Genomic DNA, 17827 nt, shown 5'->3' with positions numbered 1-17827 from the left:
AGCCCTACAACTTTCGGTACCCAGTTCGAATCCAGAAGCCATTCCCTTGACACAATTACATTAATTTTTTTTCTTATTTTTTTCAGACTGCAATTTACCTGCTTACTTCTGTTCCCTACTCCCACTTTAGCCCTTTCATTCTTTGATATCACACTACTGACAGTGACACCTCTAACAATGTTATTGCTTCTCCTTCTAGGAATATTCTGTTGCAAACGGTACTTAGCGTACAGAACCTATCTTCGTATACAAACACATACCCCAATAGCTTTACGACACCTCCCACCTACAATCCAAAATTCCACAGTATCCCACTACCCACAAACAGACTCTCGCGTTCCAATCGCACATCCTTCCTATACCCCCAGTCGCAATTAAAAAAAAAGTCTCAATTTAATATTTGCTCGTAAGCTTATCTCCTTGTATTCCATTTTACCATTTTCCTTAGAGGTGGACCCGTCTTAGACTGCCCTTTTACCTATTCAAAAAATAATATTTAAAACAAATCAAGAGACAAACTACATATTCTCTCTTTTGCACTGACTCACTATGACACTAATGAATCTCAAAAATGATAATTATTTCAAATAGATAAAATCTGGTATAAAGAATAATATGAAAAATACAACAATCCCTTTTCACCTCAACCATATCCCAACATCCCTTTACCACCCTTCAACAAGCAAGGCACAGCAAGGAACCAGGAACCTGCACCGCCGAAGTTCCAGTCCACTTGGAGCCACAATGTAATCACCCTCGTCTGGATGCGTCAACCCTCCTGGAGCCCCCAGAAGTACACCATGAAACCATGCCTGTGTTCATCAGCCCAACTGGAGCCACCAGGAAATCTCCCTTGCCTGCGTTCGTCAGCCCAACTGGAGCCACCAGGAAATCTCCCTTGCCTGGGTTCGTCAGCCCAACTGGAGCCACCAGGAAATCTCCCTTGCCTAGATTCGTCAGCCCAACTGGAGCCACCAGCAGCAAGCCATGCCCGTGTTCACCCTTGGAGGAACCAGAGTTGTCGACGCTGCCTGCGCTCCCTGTCTGTTTGAGGCCACGGGAACTCTCCCATGCCTGAGTCATCAAGATTGTGACAGTGTGGACTCTACGTCGTAACATAACTTGTCCTTCACCGCCACACCTACAACCCTAATTTTGTGTATATCTTCGACTAAAAAAAAAAAAAAAAAAAAAGACTTAAAATACAGAAGCCATGAGCAGCGGCCATGGATGACACCCAATTGCCCTGCGGCTCATGAAAGCGCCAAGGTCCCCAACAAGGACTCTACGTCTCAATGTGTTCCGGATCCATGAACACTAGAAGATGTGAACTGTTTTTTTTTTTATGTATAAGTGTGTGCAGGCCAACAGACTCCTAGTTAGTGTCAGTGTTTATAAACATAGTGTGGACAAAACTATGAGTGAAAAAAAAAAAAGAGTGACACACACTACGGTGATGTTCAAGAACAGTTCCTCATAAGTGGGGGACTGCAATGAAACTATCATATGAGTGAAAAAAAAAAGAAAAGAAAGAAGTTAGCTCAACGGTTTTAAAAAAGAATATATCAAAAAAGATTTTTTGACATTATTTTGTAGTGATAAAATATATGTGTACTTAAGTAAGATAACAAAAGAATTTTGGAATAAACAGTCACACTTATTGTGGACTAATGAGGTTCTCCGGCAGTCACGTAGCGTAAGAAGTAATTAAGTGAACAAACAAGGCTGTTACGGAGAACCTCAGGGTTTGGCTGACGAAATTAATAGCATATAAAAAGGTAAGGGAGAGGTCCAAAGATCATCTCGGAACAACCAACGGATCTCAAAACAACCAACGGATCTCTCAGCAACCAACCAAGATCTGCAATAACATGGGTGGTACACCAGCATACTTAATGTAAGTTGTATTTTTCATTTTCATAACTTGCTGTCATTCATATAAGGCTCTAAGCTGGACGAATGGTCTCCTGTGAGAGAACATAATCTAAATTTGTAATTGTAACCTCTAATTCATGTAAAATAAAGTCTTGCTTGTTGAAAAAGGAAATTATTAATTAGTTAATTGTCATATGACAGGCAAGAGATCACTAACTACCGTATTATTTTAACAGTTAAAAAGATGTGCGGAATGAGTGAAAGAGAACAAAGAATTGAGACCAGCACTACAAGGCTTATCAAAATTGAAAATTGAACAGCTGACATTGCAGAGTGATTTATGATGTATTTAAAAAGAAGTTGAATATTGAGACGTAGGTAGAACTACCTCATTATTGGTACCCTAAGTACGAATATTTACACAAAATGTGATAACACTTTCACAATTTTAAGTAAGTTATTTGACAAAACTCCGAGAATTTAAGTGAAAAATGAAATATAGTATTAGTTTTGGAACAGTTTAAAACAGCGCAGAAAATCAATAAAATCTCATATTGTTTACCAAGAATTCGACTAGACAAAACATCAAGATCAATTAAACTTTGACCAGACTCGTTGAAAAATAATTATATCATTATGGGTTCTAGTAGTAATAAACTTTTGGGAAACAATAATTCTATCTGTCTATCTAAATAAATAAAAATGAAAGTGACTGTGTTTGTGACTTCGTCACTCTTGAACCACCCGACCGATCTCGATCAAATTTTCAACATAGATGAGGTTCGAGCGTGGGATGGATTTTATCATTTCACTTTAATGGTGCAACTGACGAGAGGGATGTATGTATATATATAATCACAATCCCTCCCATAAGGGATAGTGAAAATGACCGATATTAAAGTGCTTACAAAACTAGAAACAAATTGACACCTCAAAAACACGTGCAGATTTGTTTTGAAGAAGGGACTCTACGTCACATAGTTATTATGGTCACTGAGCAAGGGTCGAATCATAAATGTCATTTTAGCAACAGTGGGTGGAAGGTTTCCTTGGCAGCAGACCTTAACATTCTAATGTTGCCGCTAGTAAACACGTGCTTTCGAAAGGAACGAAGCAATTTTAGTCTTTCGTTTCTTTGTGCGTGGAAGTGATTTTTAGATTCTGTTTATGTTAATACTTGTTTAAATTCGTGTACATTTTCCTGTAGAATCCCGTATACCGTATTGTACGAGGGCATTTCAAAAAATAAAGGCACATTTGAGAAAAACTATTCTTATTCTAATGATAGAAAACTGAAACATACCTCATTTTTCTACGTAATCTCCCTGGACTTCAATGCACTTTTCCCAACGTTTCACATTTTTTTCAGCCAACCGTCAGAAAAAAAGTGTTTGTTGCATCTGTAACCAATTTTGCACCGCATCAATGACTAGCTGATAGTTGACGTTTAAATTTTTTAACTTCTTGTGAGCTCCTTCGTGGCTAAGCGGTTAGCGTGCGCGCCTTTGGCGTGGGAGTCCCAGGTTCGGTTCCCGGCATAAGCTCATGTGGTTCGGATTCCACGTTAATCAGTAGGTCCCGTCTCATATAGCCTCGCTGCTGAAAGGGACGTTACTCAAAATCAACTCAACTCTTAGCTTCTTGTGATGATGGGTGTTTCAAACCATGCTCGCAGCCTTACCTTCCGACTTTCAAATTGTACTCAGTCGTTGACGTCGATGGCCTTCCCGATCTTTCCTCATCACATAAAAAAGTTCTTCCCTGTTTGAAATGCTCTATCCATACGTAGATCTTTCTTCGCGATAAACAGCTGTCACTATACTGTGCTTGCATTCGACGAATAATGTCCGCAGGTTTCATACCTTCCGCATACAAAAAGCGAATCACTGCTCTCATTTCCTCCTTGGTCTGCTATACTTCAACGACTAATGCAGGAATACGAGCGACACGTTGTTTCGAAGTGTTGCCAACTACACTCACTCAGCGCAGGTTACTAGTAGTGTTGCCAATCCCTGGAAAGAGAAATTGCAAATGTGCCTTTACTTTTTGAATTTCCCTCATATATGTGAGCTCTTTTGTTGTATATATCGTCTGCTATTGTAAGTGTTGTGTATATATTTTCGAATATGCATATTTGTTCATAGGCATGTAACGAATAGATATTTTAAATAATGTCCAGTGAACCGAAGGACATTCTCCCTGCAAAACGGCCGAAAACACATTCTCCTGAAAGAAAGAATGTTTTAAGAAAAAGTATATCTATTAAAGGACAATCAAGGGAAATTATTTCAAACAGGAAAGGGACAATGGAGAACCGATTATTCTTGTAAATAAGGTGCTTGACAGGACTGCCGCTGCTGTAAAAATAAATAAATGTACTATTGTGAAAATTGTCAAAGACAAATTCGAAAATGAAGAAAATCAATCCGGGTCTTTAAAATCAGGCTTCGCTAGGATGGAAGCTAGGAAAAGAAATTTTTGAGGTACTCCTTTTTCTATTTATTACATTTATATAGTAGGGTAACTTTATGTGTTTTATATGCATTTGAAAAGTTCCATTAGGTATATCATATAAATTGAAAAAAATGAAAAAGAAAATTCGCTGCGGGAACCAAAAATTGTTTGCTTATCTTATTGAAGAAATACTTGTTTCTTGCAAGCACGTTTACTCAGTGTGTTAATGATTTCCTCTTCATAATCATTGGAAACAAAATTTTGGGTAATTACGGTTTATAGTAATGATTTGAATACATTCTTTCGTGTTATGTATATTCATCCCTGTAGTGCGATAGACGGTTAGCTTCAAGCATAATCTTTATTTCTGAATTTTATAGCTTTTCATTCGAAAAATCAATAGTAGTCAACATTTGCAAACATTGTATATTCAGTATATTATGAGTTACTTAGTGACGTGCTTTTTCGTCTTAGTGAGAGATCGAGTGTTCGCTTCCCGAAAGACAGAATGTGGTTCGAATTCTACTTTAAACTATGGAGCCACAAGTAACATATACTTGTGAAATTGGACGTTAAACTCAAACAAGTTAGAAATGAACCTTGTTTCTCCGCAGCCAAGACGCTAATGGCCACGGTTTCTTTATATACGCGGTCTCTAAGTTCGATTCTCGGGAGCCAGTTACCTCGCAAGGTTCTGATCCAACAGGCAGGAAAACCCACCTGAGCCTTACATAGCCTCGGCACTGAAACTTCACAATGAAGCGGAACCAAGATCATACCTAAGAAATGCGTATTTCCCCCCCAGCCCCAAATTCCAGATGAACACGGACATTCAGAAGTTCTTTATAATTTCTTTTTATCCTTATGATTTACTTATATTTTTTTATTTATTTTTCCTGATAAGCATTTAAAGAAATTTCTCCCTCTCTGTCACATACACAACCCCCCCCCCCCTCCCAACATACACAAACTAGGACGACAAACATATCCTTTCATCCATCCAAACAAACCAATATTTAGAGGTTTCCCTTTTCGTTAAGACTCAGAGGACAGTTCCAGCTGATGACTTCCCGGGATGCGCACGAAGTGGCAACAGCGTACAACGTGTTTCTCCAAACGTCAATTTGCTTCTAGTTCTGAAAGCGCTATAATGTCGAATCCATAATTTTTGGAGTCACTGAGATGAATAGTGACACTTCCGATGCCGTTTAAATCCAAATTCAGCCACAACAGTAATACTTAATTTTTATTTATATAGATTATTTATTATTTTCTGATTATTCATTATTTTTCTTTGTTTTTATCGATTTGAGAGCGCATTAGTAATAGTGAAAAATGATTGACTAACGGAACATATTACTAAGTTTTCTTATCTTAATTTACGATTCCCGGCGGGAGCTCATGTGGTTCGGATTCCACGTTAATCAGTAGGTCCACGTCTCATATAGCCTCGCTGCTGAATGGGACGTTAAACTCAACTCAACTCAACTCTTATCTTAATTTAGTGAAGCGGGGAATTGGCGATAGTAAATAATAATAATAATAATAATAATAATAATAATAATAATAATAATAATAATAATAGGTATTATTCACTGCTGAGAAATGTATCTGACGGTGTACTTGTGATCTCGTTTGTTATTTGGAGATATTTATTTGATCGATGTATAACGGGAGGGTCCCACAAGTTGTCGCTAAAATCTGATTGCCACATAGCGCATCTGATAGAGCATCGTGAGAAATGAAAATGAGCAAAATTTAAGGTTCTATGGACCAGAAGAATAGGAGCTAGGGGGCTTTAAAATTTGAATATCAAAAAAAAAAAAAAAAAATATCATGGAATTATGAAATGAAATGAAATCTTTGAGTTTTACGTCCCACGATTGTAGCGGTTAGGCTAAAGGAGAGGTGATGATGAGTAATGAATGAAATGGTGGAATGAAGAAAGTGGGAGGAACGGGAGAATCCCGAGAAAAACCACGCACACGGTGTTTGTCCACCACAAAGTGCACTTGGCGGGGGTTAGGATCGAACCAGGGACCCCAAGCACCAGAGGTAAACGCTCTATCACTGAGCCACCGCGGCCCCTTTATGGAATTATGTACATTTAAAGCAAATATCTTGACAACCATTAAAGCAATCAAAACAAAAGTCGCACAATATAATGAGAGCAAAATGCCCTCTCAAAAACTGTAAACAGTGTTACCATAGGTGAAGCAGTGTTGCCAATTCAGCATAAAAATATTTTATTTGAAATAGCACCATATACAAATGGGCACAGATTTAAAATGCACTGTTATCACTAAACATAACAGTGAAGTGTAGTGGTACAGTGTTGAACGCTGTTGGAGCCACGTGTGCTGAAAATGTTCAATGGAGAAGTCTGATATGTGTCAACAAAGGGTAATAAAGGAATGCATTAGAAAAAAGTGAGGGTTTTGCATTATACTTCGGTAACCTCGATGAATAAGCAGACAAGTCGCGAAAACAAAATGGTACACGCGAGGAAAGAAACACGTGTTTTCTAATCCTGTAAGCTGGTTCTCGATTATCTTATCAGTATTTGGAAGAGTAGTTTCTTGATTTCTGTCTTTCGTGTTGAGTGATATATTCTTTTATTTACTCTCCTACTTACCATATGATTATGTTTGAATTGTATACTGTAATATTACCATATTCACATTGGAAAAATTTGTTACTACCTCATTTCGTTTTTAGTCTGGCAGGAAAGCCGTGTGGTGTAGAAGGTTAGACAACCAACATATTAGGCATCGGGGGTTCCAATCCCGCCTCGGATATGTTTTTGTTGTGCTTTTCACCTTCATTTCAGTGTTATCTTTCTTTTTCATAGTGATTCGGATCCCACTTTACATTATAGGTCCTGTCCTATATAGCGTCGGAGCTGACATAGGACATAAAAATGACATCACTCAATTTCGTTTTTCACATGTATCAATATTTTGTGACACTGCTGACATTTTGCTATGTTATAGTATCGGTGTTATGCGTTTGAACTAAATTCATAGCATGAGACCCAGGTTCTTTTATTAGCATCTCTTGTCACATATCAGACTTCTACATTGTATATTTTTAGCACAGGTAGCTCCAATAGTGTGCAACACTGTACCACTACACTTCACTGTTATGTTTAGTGATAATAGTGCATTTTAAGTCTGTGCTCATTTGTATATGGTGCTATTTCAAATAAAATATTTTTATGCTGAGTTGGCAACACTGCTTCATCTATGGCAACACTGTTTACAGTTTTTGATAGGGCATTTTGCTCTCATTATATTGTGCAACTTTTGTTTTGATTGCTTTAATGGTTGTCAAGGTATTTACTTTAAATGTACATAATTCCAGGATACAATTTTTTGATATTTAAATTTTGAAGCCCCCTAGCTCCTATTCTTCTGGTCCATAGCACCTAAATTTTGCTCATTTTCATTTCTCATGATGCTCTATCAGATATGCTATGTGAGAATCAGATTTTAGCGACAACTTGTGGGACCCTCCCGTGTAAAAATATTAGTACTCTTCACGAGTTATGGTTGTGCTATCGATTGTTATTTGGACTTTTTATTAAGATGTATCATTTCATTTCAGGTGACAAATAATGCTAATGTATGGGAACAATATGCCAAGTTAACTGCAAGTGTAGAAGAGCAAACTCCACAAACATTACAGAAGGCAGCACAGTACTTGCAGAAGGCGCATCGATGCGCAACTCAAGCAGTTGGATGGGATAAAGACCTTCTTTCTTGTAAATATGTGCTGCATCTAAGCAACAGCTTGGCAGACGGTGCGTTCATTCGTATGTAATTTCATCAATTATAACTCGTTTGCATTTGCAGTCAACGGAATATTTAGAATTACCTAATGAACTTATTCGTATTTTGGGGATTGAATGGTTATATTGATCATGTTCTTCTTTTCTGTGGGATGCCGACCTTAGCAATGTTCTCTTAGCGTTTCACTGTTTGTATTTTAGACTTCCCATTCATTTTAGTATTGATACGTCGTTTATTATTATTATTATTATTATTATTATTATTATTATTATTATTATTATTATTATTATTATTATTAATTTTAAGGTTGTATCAGGAGTGAAGTAGCCATATAGTTCGTTAGTTCGTTTCGAGTTTAACGTTCGTTTCGAACAAGACATGAAACGTGGATAGACAGCTTAACCAGATGAGCTTCTGCTGGTCAATCAATATGCTTTACCTTGAAGCGTTATATTAAGTATAATTTGTTCATAAGCTACCCAATATTAAGTACCTGTAAAATGATTGCTTGGCCGTTAGGTAAAATTTTCACCAAAGTTTACCTTACTATCAACGTTCGGCGAGTCAAAATAAACAGATCTACTCATCGAACAAAATATCCATCCACGCGCTAAGAGTCTTACAGCAGTCAGACGACTTTTATGGCAAAAAGACAAAAACTACATATTCATAGGAAGGAAAATACAGGGCATTGAAAATAACGACGTAATGGCAGTCATATAAATTTCAATGCATGTCAATATCACAATATTTGCAATTGCCAGTTTGCTTCACTGCTAGTAAAAATCTACTAAACTCAGTTCCCCCACTAAGTAAAAATGTATTTCTTTCGCCACTTGCTTTAAGGCTTTCTCTTCTTATGTTTGCAATACGAGGTGGAGACCGCGACTTCAATACGTTGTCAAGATTGCCAACTTAACATGTGATAGTTCCGCAGTATATCATATGTTGAGAGTATTGTAACACTTTTATAAGCTAAATCGCCTGACTGACGAGTTAAGTTTCTGCTTCAGCGAATGCATGTAATCCTTAATCATTGCATGTAGAATGTCTCCCAACACGGGAATTGTGCTGTCATTGATATCCTTTTTTCATGCTGATATAACATCTGTGTAATACCTTAATGAAGTGTTACCAACGCACGTGTCATTTCATTGATATGAATCTGTGTGCAGTAGCTATCAGCATACTGTCATAGAGATAAGAGATTTAATACAATTTGCTGATGTCTAGATGTATACCAGCGACTGTAGCGAATATTGTTTACATGCCATGCATATGCAGATACATATAGAGAGATATATATATGAAGTATTCTGCCTTTTGGCAGGTCTTGGGGCTTTTTAATTTTGGGCCTGGAAATGTTTCTTCCACGTTTCGTGATTTTCAGCTTCCTTTTTTAACTCCCAATATTTTCTTATATTTTTCAAATCATCGATCACTTGTAGTCGTCTTCTCCCTATTCCTCTCTTTCCTTCCATCTTTCCTTCTATTACAGTAATGAAGAAGACAGTTTCTTCGCAAAATGTGTCCAATCCAATTGGCTTTTCTACGAAGGATGGTGGCTAGAAGCGTCCTCTCCTTTCCGTTTGAAAACATATTCGTTTGTTATTCTTTCAGTCCATTTTATCTTCTCCATCTTCCTCCAATACATTTCGAAGCTCCCTAAATATTTTTTTCTCTAACTTCCGTAATGCCCAAGTCTCGGAACCATAAAGTCCAATACTCCATATATAGCACTTGACCAATTTCTTCCTTAATTCAATATTAAGGCTGCTAATTAAGAGTGATTTTTTCTTGTTGAATGCTTCTTTGGTTATGGCGATTCCGGACCTGATCTCTTTTGTGCAATACGTATCTTTCGTCAAAATACTTCCCGCATATTTGAAATGATCGACCTCTTCAAGTTCTCTTTGTTCGGCTCTAACACGTAAGGGCACATTTCCACGGAATATTCTTATGACTTTCGATTTTTCGATCTTGATTTCCATTCCATAAAGTTTCCCGGTGTCAACTATTTTGTCAATCATCTCCTGTAGTCTTTCTTCGGTTCAAGCTATAATAACCATATCATCTGTATACTTGATCTTGTTAATAATCTGCCCTCCAATTTTGAAGTCTCCAATTCCCATTAATACTTCATTCATTAATCTTATAGATATAATAATAATGGTCCTTATTTTTCGACTTCCAAGTTTGAGTACCCCCTCCACTTGAAATGGTTCCATATCAGAGCAAAGTAGCTCATGAAAAAAATGAGCTCAATTGAATAATATTAAATAGTGCCCGAAGCGCTCAAGTTTTCAATGCCTTTACAGCATACACTATGAGGCCAAGACAGCTTGTAAGTTGGGGAGACAATTTTAAGTTAATAAACCTATATTATGAAGGTAATAACTGTTACATGTGTGTCTATGGTGAACAGGCACCCCTAAACGATGTGTCACATTAATCCCTTCCTGTTAATCCTTTTGGACTTGTGTTCAAGATGCTGGATTTCAAGATGGCCGCCATAAATGTATTGTACAGTAGTAGATGCGTTTCTCCTTCTATTACCCCCATCCAAGATATGGTGTCGCTTCCTGTAGCCATTCCAAACTTATAAAGTAACTTTGACTCGTGTTGTATACTGTAAATGCATTCAGAACTTCAAAGTCGCTTAGGGCACCATTTAATATTATTCAATTGAGCTAATTTTTCTCATGGGCTACTTTGGTCTGATATCGGACCATTCTAAGAGGTGAGACTTAAAAAAGAAAATGCTGAATTTGGAAAATAAAAACTACTATAATATATATCGGGGTTCTAAAAATGGTGCCCACGGATAACAGAGCGCAATTATTTAGGTCGAAATAAAGAGGAAGTGTTATAATTATATACTCTCGGGTACCTCCTTCAGCCGCCATGTTGAATCAACATTTCACTATGTGGCAACGTCGCATATTAACTTGAAACAATTAGTATTACTCCTCGAATCTATCAAACAGTTACATCGATTGTTGTTGCCATCTGGAAAGAATCGATGTAACTATTTCATGGATTGATAGATCTGCCACATAGTGCAATTCGCGTCTCCAAACGAGGACTCAAAAGGTATACAATTATGTATATTTTTCGCTTTATTTTGGCTATTCTGGCTTGTGAAATAATGCTTGGTCGTCCGTGGGCTCCATTTTAGAACAGCCGGTATATATATTATCATGGACGGGCAAAAACCCACTACCGGTATTTTACTATTATGAAATAAATATAAGGCGATAGGATGTTGTCTCAGCTATTTGATATAATAATATACAAGGATTTTAATATTGATTGTAGTTTATGTATATGTCATACTGTGCTTCAGATTAATGTTATATAAATCCTTCCTTATTGTCCTTGACAATTAAGACAACAAATTGTGGTCATCTGAGGAGATCTGACGCACAAAATCGAAGTACACAGAAGAGATTTTCGTATTTGTAGAAGTTGATGTTAGCGCATTTTGAAGAAAATTTAGTTACTCAACTCTGACTTCCACCATGGCACCGATTCTACGGGGGAGGGGGGAGGCAATGTTCATGTGAGCGCCCATATATTTTTATGAATATGTAATATTTGGCATAATTTAAATTCGTCTTTAAAATCCTAATATATACCTTCTTAACCCTTGTCTGCAACCAAACACACATCTGAATGCTCCCCCCCTAAAGTTACAGTAAAATCGGCACCCTTGACTCCCACATCATTCTAGCCTATGTCTTCAGAAGTCCTTTGTTTAAGTCAGTAAAGAGAATTCGTGACAATCTTCTTGCGAAGACCCGCCTTACCGAAGGATGTACCATACGGTAATCATCGCTGAGATCAGCCCTTATTCATTCAGACAACATGAACTGTATCAGTGCTTTGTGTTTTGGCAATCTAGTGTCGCTTTAAGCACCGAAATAAGAACACCAACCTCGGAAGTGAAGACTATGTGGCTGTTCAAGGGGTGGTGCGGGCAGCTAGTGGTTACAATACCAGTACGATGAACAGATTTGATTCTTGTCTTAGTCCCACATTTTTTCATTCCTGAATTCTTTTATTGAATTCGCACTTATAGAAAGTATAAGGAAGATTGGTTAGTTTCTCTCATTTTTTCGTAACATGTCTATCTTAGTCAGAGTTTGAAAAAACCCGGGTATTTTTTTAAAAACCCAACCCACCTGGGCCCATGTGGGTTTTTTCGGGTTTAATTGGGTTTTTTCGAAATATTTCAATCTCTTTGGGGTAAAAATGTTAAAATATGATTTACATTTCATGAGTGTCATTGTCACAACTTGCAACAACTTTCTATTGACTGCTATTTTGAAAAAAATGCCGCCATTTTGAAATTTTATATTGGATCACCGAAAAAATCTATACAGCAAATTTAGAATGTCTTGTGCTTCTACCCTTAAAATATCAACTTAAAAAGTCCAAAAATTGCACCTTGTAGCATGGATACCCGCTATTTTGAAAAACGGACGCCATTTTGAAATTTTATGCCGCCAAAATATATACAGCTAATTTAGCTCTCGTGCTTCTACTTTGAAAATTTCAACTTGAAAGACCTAAAATTGCGCTTTATAGCATGGATATCAGCAGCGGCGCAAATTTGTCTTCAACATTGGGGGGACGGGTAAGACGATATATATATATATATGCGATGTACAAAATATTTATGAAGGTTAAAAACAATGCTGAGGAGGATTACCCATGTCGGTCCCGGCGTCCTCCACACGGGACATAAAATATGACGACATAATTATTGCTTTATAACTTTAAAATCCGACCGGCAACATTGAAAACTGTTCACAAGGGATGATCCAAATATGATCATTCCCTGTAAACAGTTTTCAGTGTTGCCAGTCTGATTTTTAAGCTGTAAAGCAATAATAATATCGTCATATTTTATGTCCCCTGTGTGGAACTCCGGGACAACATGGGTAGGGGAACAGAGTTGTCTTCATCATTGGGAGGCGGTCAGATTTTAGGCTTATTCTGGGAGGTATCAATTTCATCTCACTTTCCTTTGTGACAGTTGGACACAAATCATCACATTTCTTCCTAAAAGACACATTTCCAATCGAATTATTGAGGGGGACAGTTCCAAGATTGTAGGGGATATGTTCCCATCATCCCCCCGGGATTTTCGCCAGTGGATATCAGCTATTTTTTTAAAAAAGCGCGCCATTTTGTAATTTTACGTTGGTATGCTGTCAAAATCGAAAATTTAGAGTGTCTCTGGTTTGTATCCTGAAAATTTAAAAAACCGAAAGTTGAACACTGTGTGGTAAAGGCAGACAAACTAACAAATGTAGATCAAGTCATCCTAGGAGCCTCAGTGACGTTCGCCAAATATGAATACCAAATAGCTATATTAATTTAAAACAAAGACATAATTCATCAAAATGTCTTAAATATTTTTCAACGTAAAATAAATGATCTTTCGATGCTTTGTGCATTCAATTACGGGAATTACCCGAGCACTTGTTGCAAGACCGTTCTTTTCCGAAAATTAATTTAAAACAATTAACAAAGATAGGCCTATAATTCATATTTTATAAAGTAAATGTTTCAAAATGTCTAAAATGAAATGAAATATCCTCCAGCGTAAAATAAATAGACTTATTGTTGAAGTATTCACTTTCGATGCTTTGTGGGTCCAATTGCGGGAATTTCCCGTGCACTTCTTTCACGACGGGTTTTCCCTGAAAATGCAGCTTGCTTTACTGTACATCGAAACTTCCATTAATACTGAAGTTTGAATTCAGCACTTGAAATAGTAAGCGTTACGTAGTCTTCGGAGCTCCGAGCATTAAGCTTCTTAATTTTGACAAGAATTTTTACGTTATTACTAGTGTTGATTCTACAGAATGCTTATTTGAAGAGTAGCAACAAATGACTGTTGGTGGAAAACCAAATTGTTATTGTTGGAAAACCAAATTGTTGTTGTTGGAAAACCAAATTTTACTGAATACTTTTGTTACCATCAAAGGCAAGAAATAATACTAATAGTTTTACTAATGTATTTACATATTTACTGTTAGTACCGGCACCTATGACCTTAAACCCGTCAACGTATGAGAGATAACGTCCCTCGGCGGCGCCGAGTCAGGAAACACACTATTCACGGAAAGTATTTTCTAAAATATACAATTGCTTACTTTACTTCAAATAGGCTATAAGCATAATCCGCACATTAATTTGTTCTACAATTATCTCAAGCTAAGGTGAGGTTTTTTATTTATTTATTTATTTATTTATTTATTTATTCAGTGCATTTAGAGCTTTATAAAGGTCTTATGTTGAATATTGTTGTCTATCTTAACATGAAAGCATATAATTCGCCCAAAGAAAGTTTAAAATCTGATAAAAATAACTTTCAATGTGATCACCTTAGTTGTACCAATAATACACCAACAAAAAAGTCAAAAACCCAGGTGGGTTTTAAGATGGGTTTTTTCAGGTGGGTCCAACCCGAAAAAACCCGGTGGTTCCTCTGGGCCCACTTGGGCAAACCCTGATCTTAGTTAATTTCCATATCGACCTCGTTTTTAATTTCAAAAGAAATCGATGTTTCAGTAGTATTTTCGTTATTACTTATCGTTCTGCAACTTGCGGTTAGTGTACGCGCCTTTGGCGCGGGAGACCCGGGTTCGATTCTCGGCGGGAGCTCAAGTGGTTCGGAGTCCACGTTAATCAGTAGGTCCACGTCTCATATAGCCTCGTTGGTGAACGGGACGTTAAACTCAAAATCAACTCAACTCGTTCCGCAACTTCTTACAATCAGTTTCATTCAAACTCTTGGTGAAAATTCTCTTTCGTTTGGTTTCCTTGTACCTTGTTTTCATTCCTTTTTTTTCTTTCTTTCTTCTCCTGACACACAGCCCTTATATTCTGCGGTTTTCTAGCGTTTTATCCATCATTAACTTCCAGTTCGGATTGCATTGTGAATTACATCCAGAAATGTTAACACTTGATATGGAAAATAGGAGTAGTTTAACAAAATATTTTTAACTCCAATTTTTAGTTCACTAATATAGAGTGATGCGGTAGATGGCAGCCTCGCCAAGGTTAACAAGAAACAGGAAACTGGGCTGTTTTATTGGGAATTATTATGCTGTACAGTTGTCTGCTATTGTGCGATTATGATCGGGACACAGTGGGAATGGTGTACTCTTGGAAGCAACGTGTGTTCATCGTTAAAGGTTTTCGGGGAACGGAGTCTGTTGTTGCTACGCAAAGGGCATTTAGAAACAAATTTTCCTCACGTTCTGCCCCAGACAAAAACACATTTTTGTCGCTAGCGAATAAATTGGAAGAAACAGGATTGTTTCTGAGTGAGACAGGGAATCATCGGACCCCGCAGGCGGGTGTTGTGGAACATGTCTGTTATCGACTCCTTAAGTCGCCCAAGAAATTTCTCCGTCGTTTGTCGCAAGAAACTGGCTGCAACTATTCAACATGTGATTTATGGGTGTTTATGACTATTACCACTAACACTTAATTTATATTCTGCAATTCCGTTTCAAAAATTCAAAAACCTCATTCCAGTTGTAAGGTACACTGGCAAATATTTGCTGTTTTTATTGATGATTGGCCGATATTACCCATGATTAATTTAAACTAGTAAACATAGTCCCATAAAATCTCCTATCTTTCTTTGATCATTTGCCAAAAACCGCATGAAAATTGGACTTCAGTTAGAAATTCTAGACCCAAATAAAAATCCATAAGTAAAAAAAAAAAAAAAAAAAAAAAAAAAAAGAAAAAACCTGGACTTTATAAGTGAGAAACAGTATTCTCCTACAGAAACTACAATGACAAAACTTCCCGCTAAGAAAAGTGTAATAAATAACGTCTAAAACAAGGGATTAGATAAAAAGTGTGTAGGAGTAGAATAATTTGCTAAGTTCTGTTTCTAGAGAAAATTCACTCAATAAATGTTTATTTACAGCATCTCTAGCTTCATCGAAGTCTGCATCTTCAAATCAAGGGTTCCAAATACTTTCTTCAGTGAGATTATGTCTGAAAGGAGTTCTTACAAAAGTGAAGGTAAAGTACTTAGTTTTTAAATCAGCTCATCGTGTAGAATACTTTCTCACTCAAAAGATTCCTTTTATTATTAAAGTATAATTTATATATGAGGTAAGATTGCTGGAATAATAATTCACTCTTAAGTTGGAAAATTAAACTTCCTTTCGTAATGTTGAGCAACTACCTTCAGGATTCTTATCTCAGCTCAATACATATTCTCTAACGTCCGTTCCACTTTTCAAAACGTTTCAAACTAATTTTTGTACTGAAAGCTTCATCTCCGAATTCTCATTAGCTTCTCAAGTATGTTTTGTAGCATACCTTCCGCTTCGAAAACAGTGAGAAGTCGTACGAAACTATTCTGGTAAACAGATGTTGGATTTGGAGAATTTTGTGCTTGGTCAGATTTTTTAACCAACATGTGGTTGTGGTGAATTCTCGGGTGTTGCTGGTTCCATTTTCTGCTCATGGCCTTCCACTAGACAAACCTCTGCGATGAACTGTTCAAACACTTCGAAGAAAACGTGGGTAATATTTCCTAATACAACGGTATAATAAGTTGTTAAATACTTTTATTTAACTATGAGCGCTGAATACTTTATGCACAAACCGAAGAAAAAGAGGAAATAAAAGAAGACATTTAGTTCATATTATACGAGGCCTCTCGGAAAAATATCCGACCATGGTCCCGAAAAACCAATACATTCAGCTGACGTTTTCTTCGTCCTAATCCACTTCAAACTATTCCTCCTGCTTTCGTAAACCGAGGATTTAGATTTCTGGGCTTTCGGCATCTATGGCCATTTAACCCGTCATGTGTGAGGGATGACGTCTCTTGGCAAGCACACTATCCGTGGAAAGGGAAGGTAGCGGCCTGGGACCTATAAGTTAAGTACCACCTCGGCATTTACCTGGTGTGAATGAGGAAAATTTCATTCAGGATGACTGACCTGAAAAACCTTTTTACACTTTGTCGACCGAGTGTCCCCACTGGGAATCGAACCCGGTACCCCTTGCACCAAAGGCGAGAGCGTTAGCGACTACAATCCACGGGGCCATTTCCATGAATCGAGTTTGGTATCCTTTCTACTGCTGAAAACAGGCTATCTCATCTTAAAGTAGAGCTCCCTCGTGGCTAAGCGGTTAGCGTACGCGCCTGTGGCGTAGGAGACCCGGGTTCGATTCCCGGCGGGAGCTCATGTGGTTCGGATTCCACGTTAATCAGTAGGTCCACGTCTCATATAGCCTCGCTGCTGAACGGGACGCTAAACTAAAATCAACTCAACTCATCTTAAAGTGCTACGAGAGCAGCTGTCGCGTTGCGTTAAATCTCCTATCGGATGCGAAAACATCTTCCTTTCTGGTATCTTTTGATTTTGAAGAAGAGGAAAATCTCACGAGGCTATATCCGGAGAGTAGGGAAGGAGTTCGACGAAATCCCGTGCTGTGGTGAAAAAGTAACCACATGAGGTGCATGAATGGAATCATTATCCTGGTACTTCGGGGCTTTGAAGTCCACAGATTTGGTTATTACCAACAAAGAGCGTCACGCAGACAACGGGAAATGTCTGAACAAAAGTCCTTTGTATCTGTTCGTCCTTTGTGTATGTACTCATGTTGCATATTGAGTTGCGTTTGGCAATCGAAGAACACAACATTGCTTTGAT

The 17827-nt window shown here is 37.5% G+C and overlaps 1 protein-coding gene across 3 annotated transcripts in view; it reads left to right on the top strand.

Moving 5' to 3' along the window:
• LOC145660718 (tetratricopeptide repeat protein 27) overlaps positions 1–17827 on the top strand; it is a 126029-nt gene that overhangs the window by 96842 nt on the left and 11360 nt on the right. The window contains exons 15-16 of one of the 3 annotated variants that reach the window (XM_081726084.1): positions 7936–8143; positions 16081–16178. In XM_081726084.1, coding sequence (XP_081582210.1) covers positions 7936–8143; positions 16081–16178 — 306 coding nt within the window. The remainder of the gene's footprint in view (positions 1–7935; positions 8144–16080; positions 16179–17827) is intronic. The other 2 variants (XM_081726085.1, XR_014126868.1) reach the window with 2 other exon arrangements.

Source organism: Thermobia domestica, chromosome 9 (genome assembly GCF_964235325.1).
Source record: "Thermobia domestica chromosome 9, izTheDome1.hap1.1, whole genome shotgun sequence".
In the NCBI taxonomy this organism is placed as follows: Eukaryota; Metazoa; Arthropoda; class Insecta; order Zygentoma; family Lepismatidae; genus Thermobia; species Thermobia domestica.
Note: the sequence above shows the minus strand (reverse complement) of the source record. Positions and strands in the feature narration are given on the sequence as shown.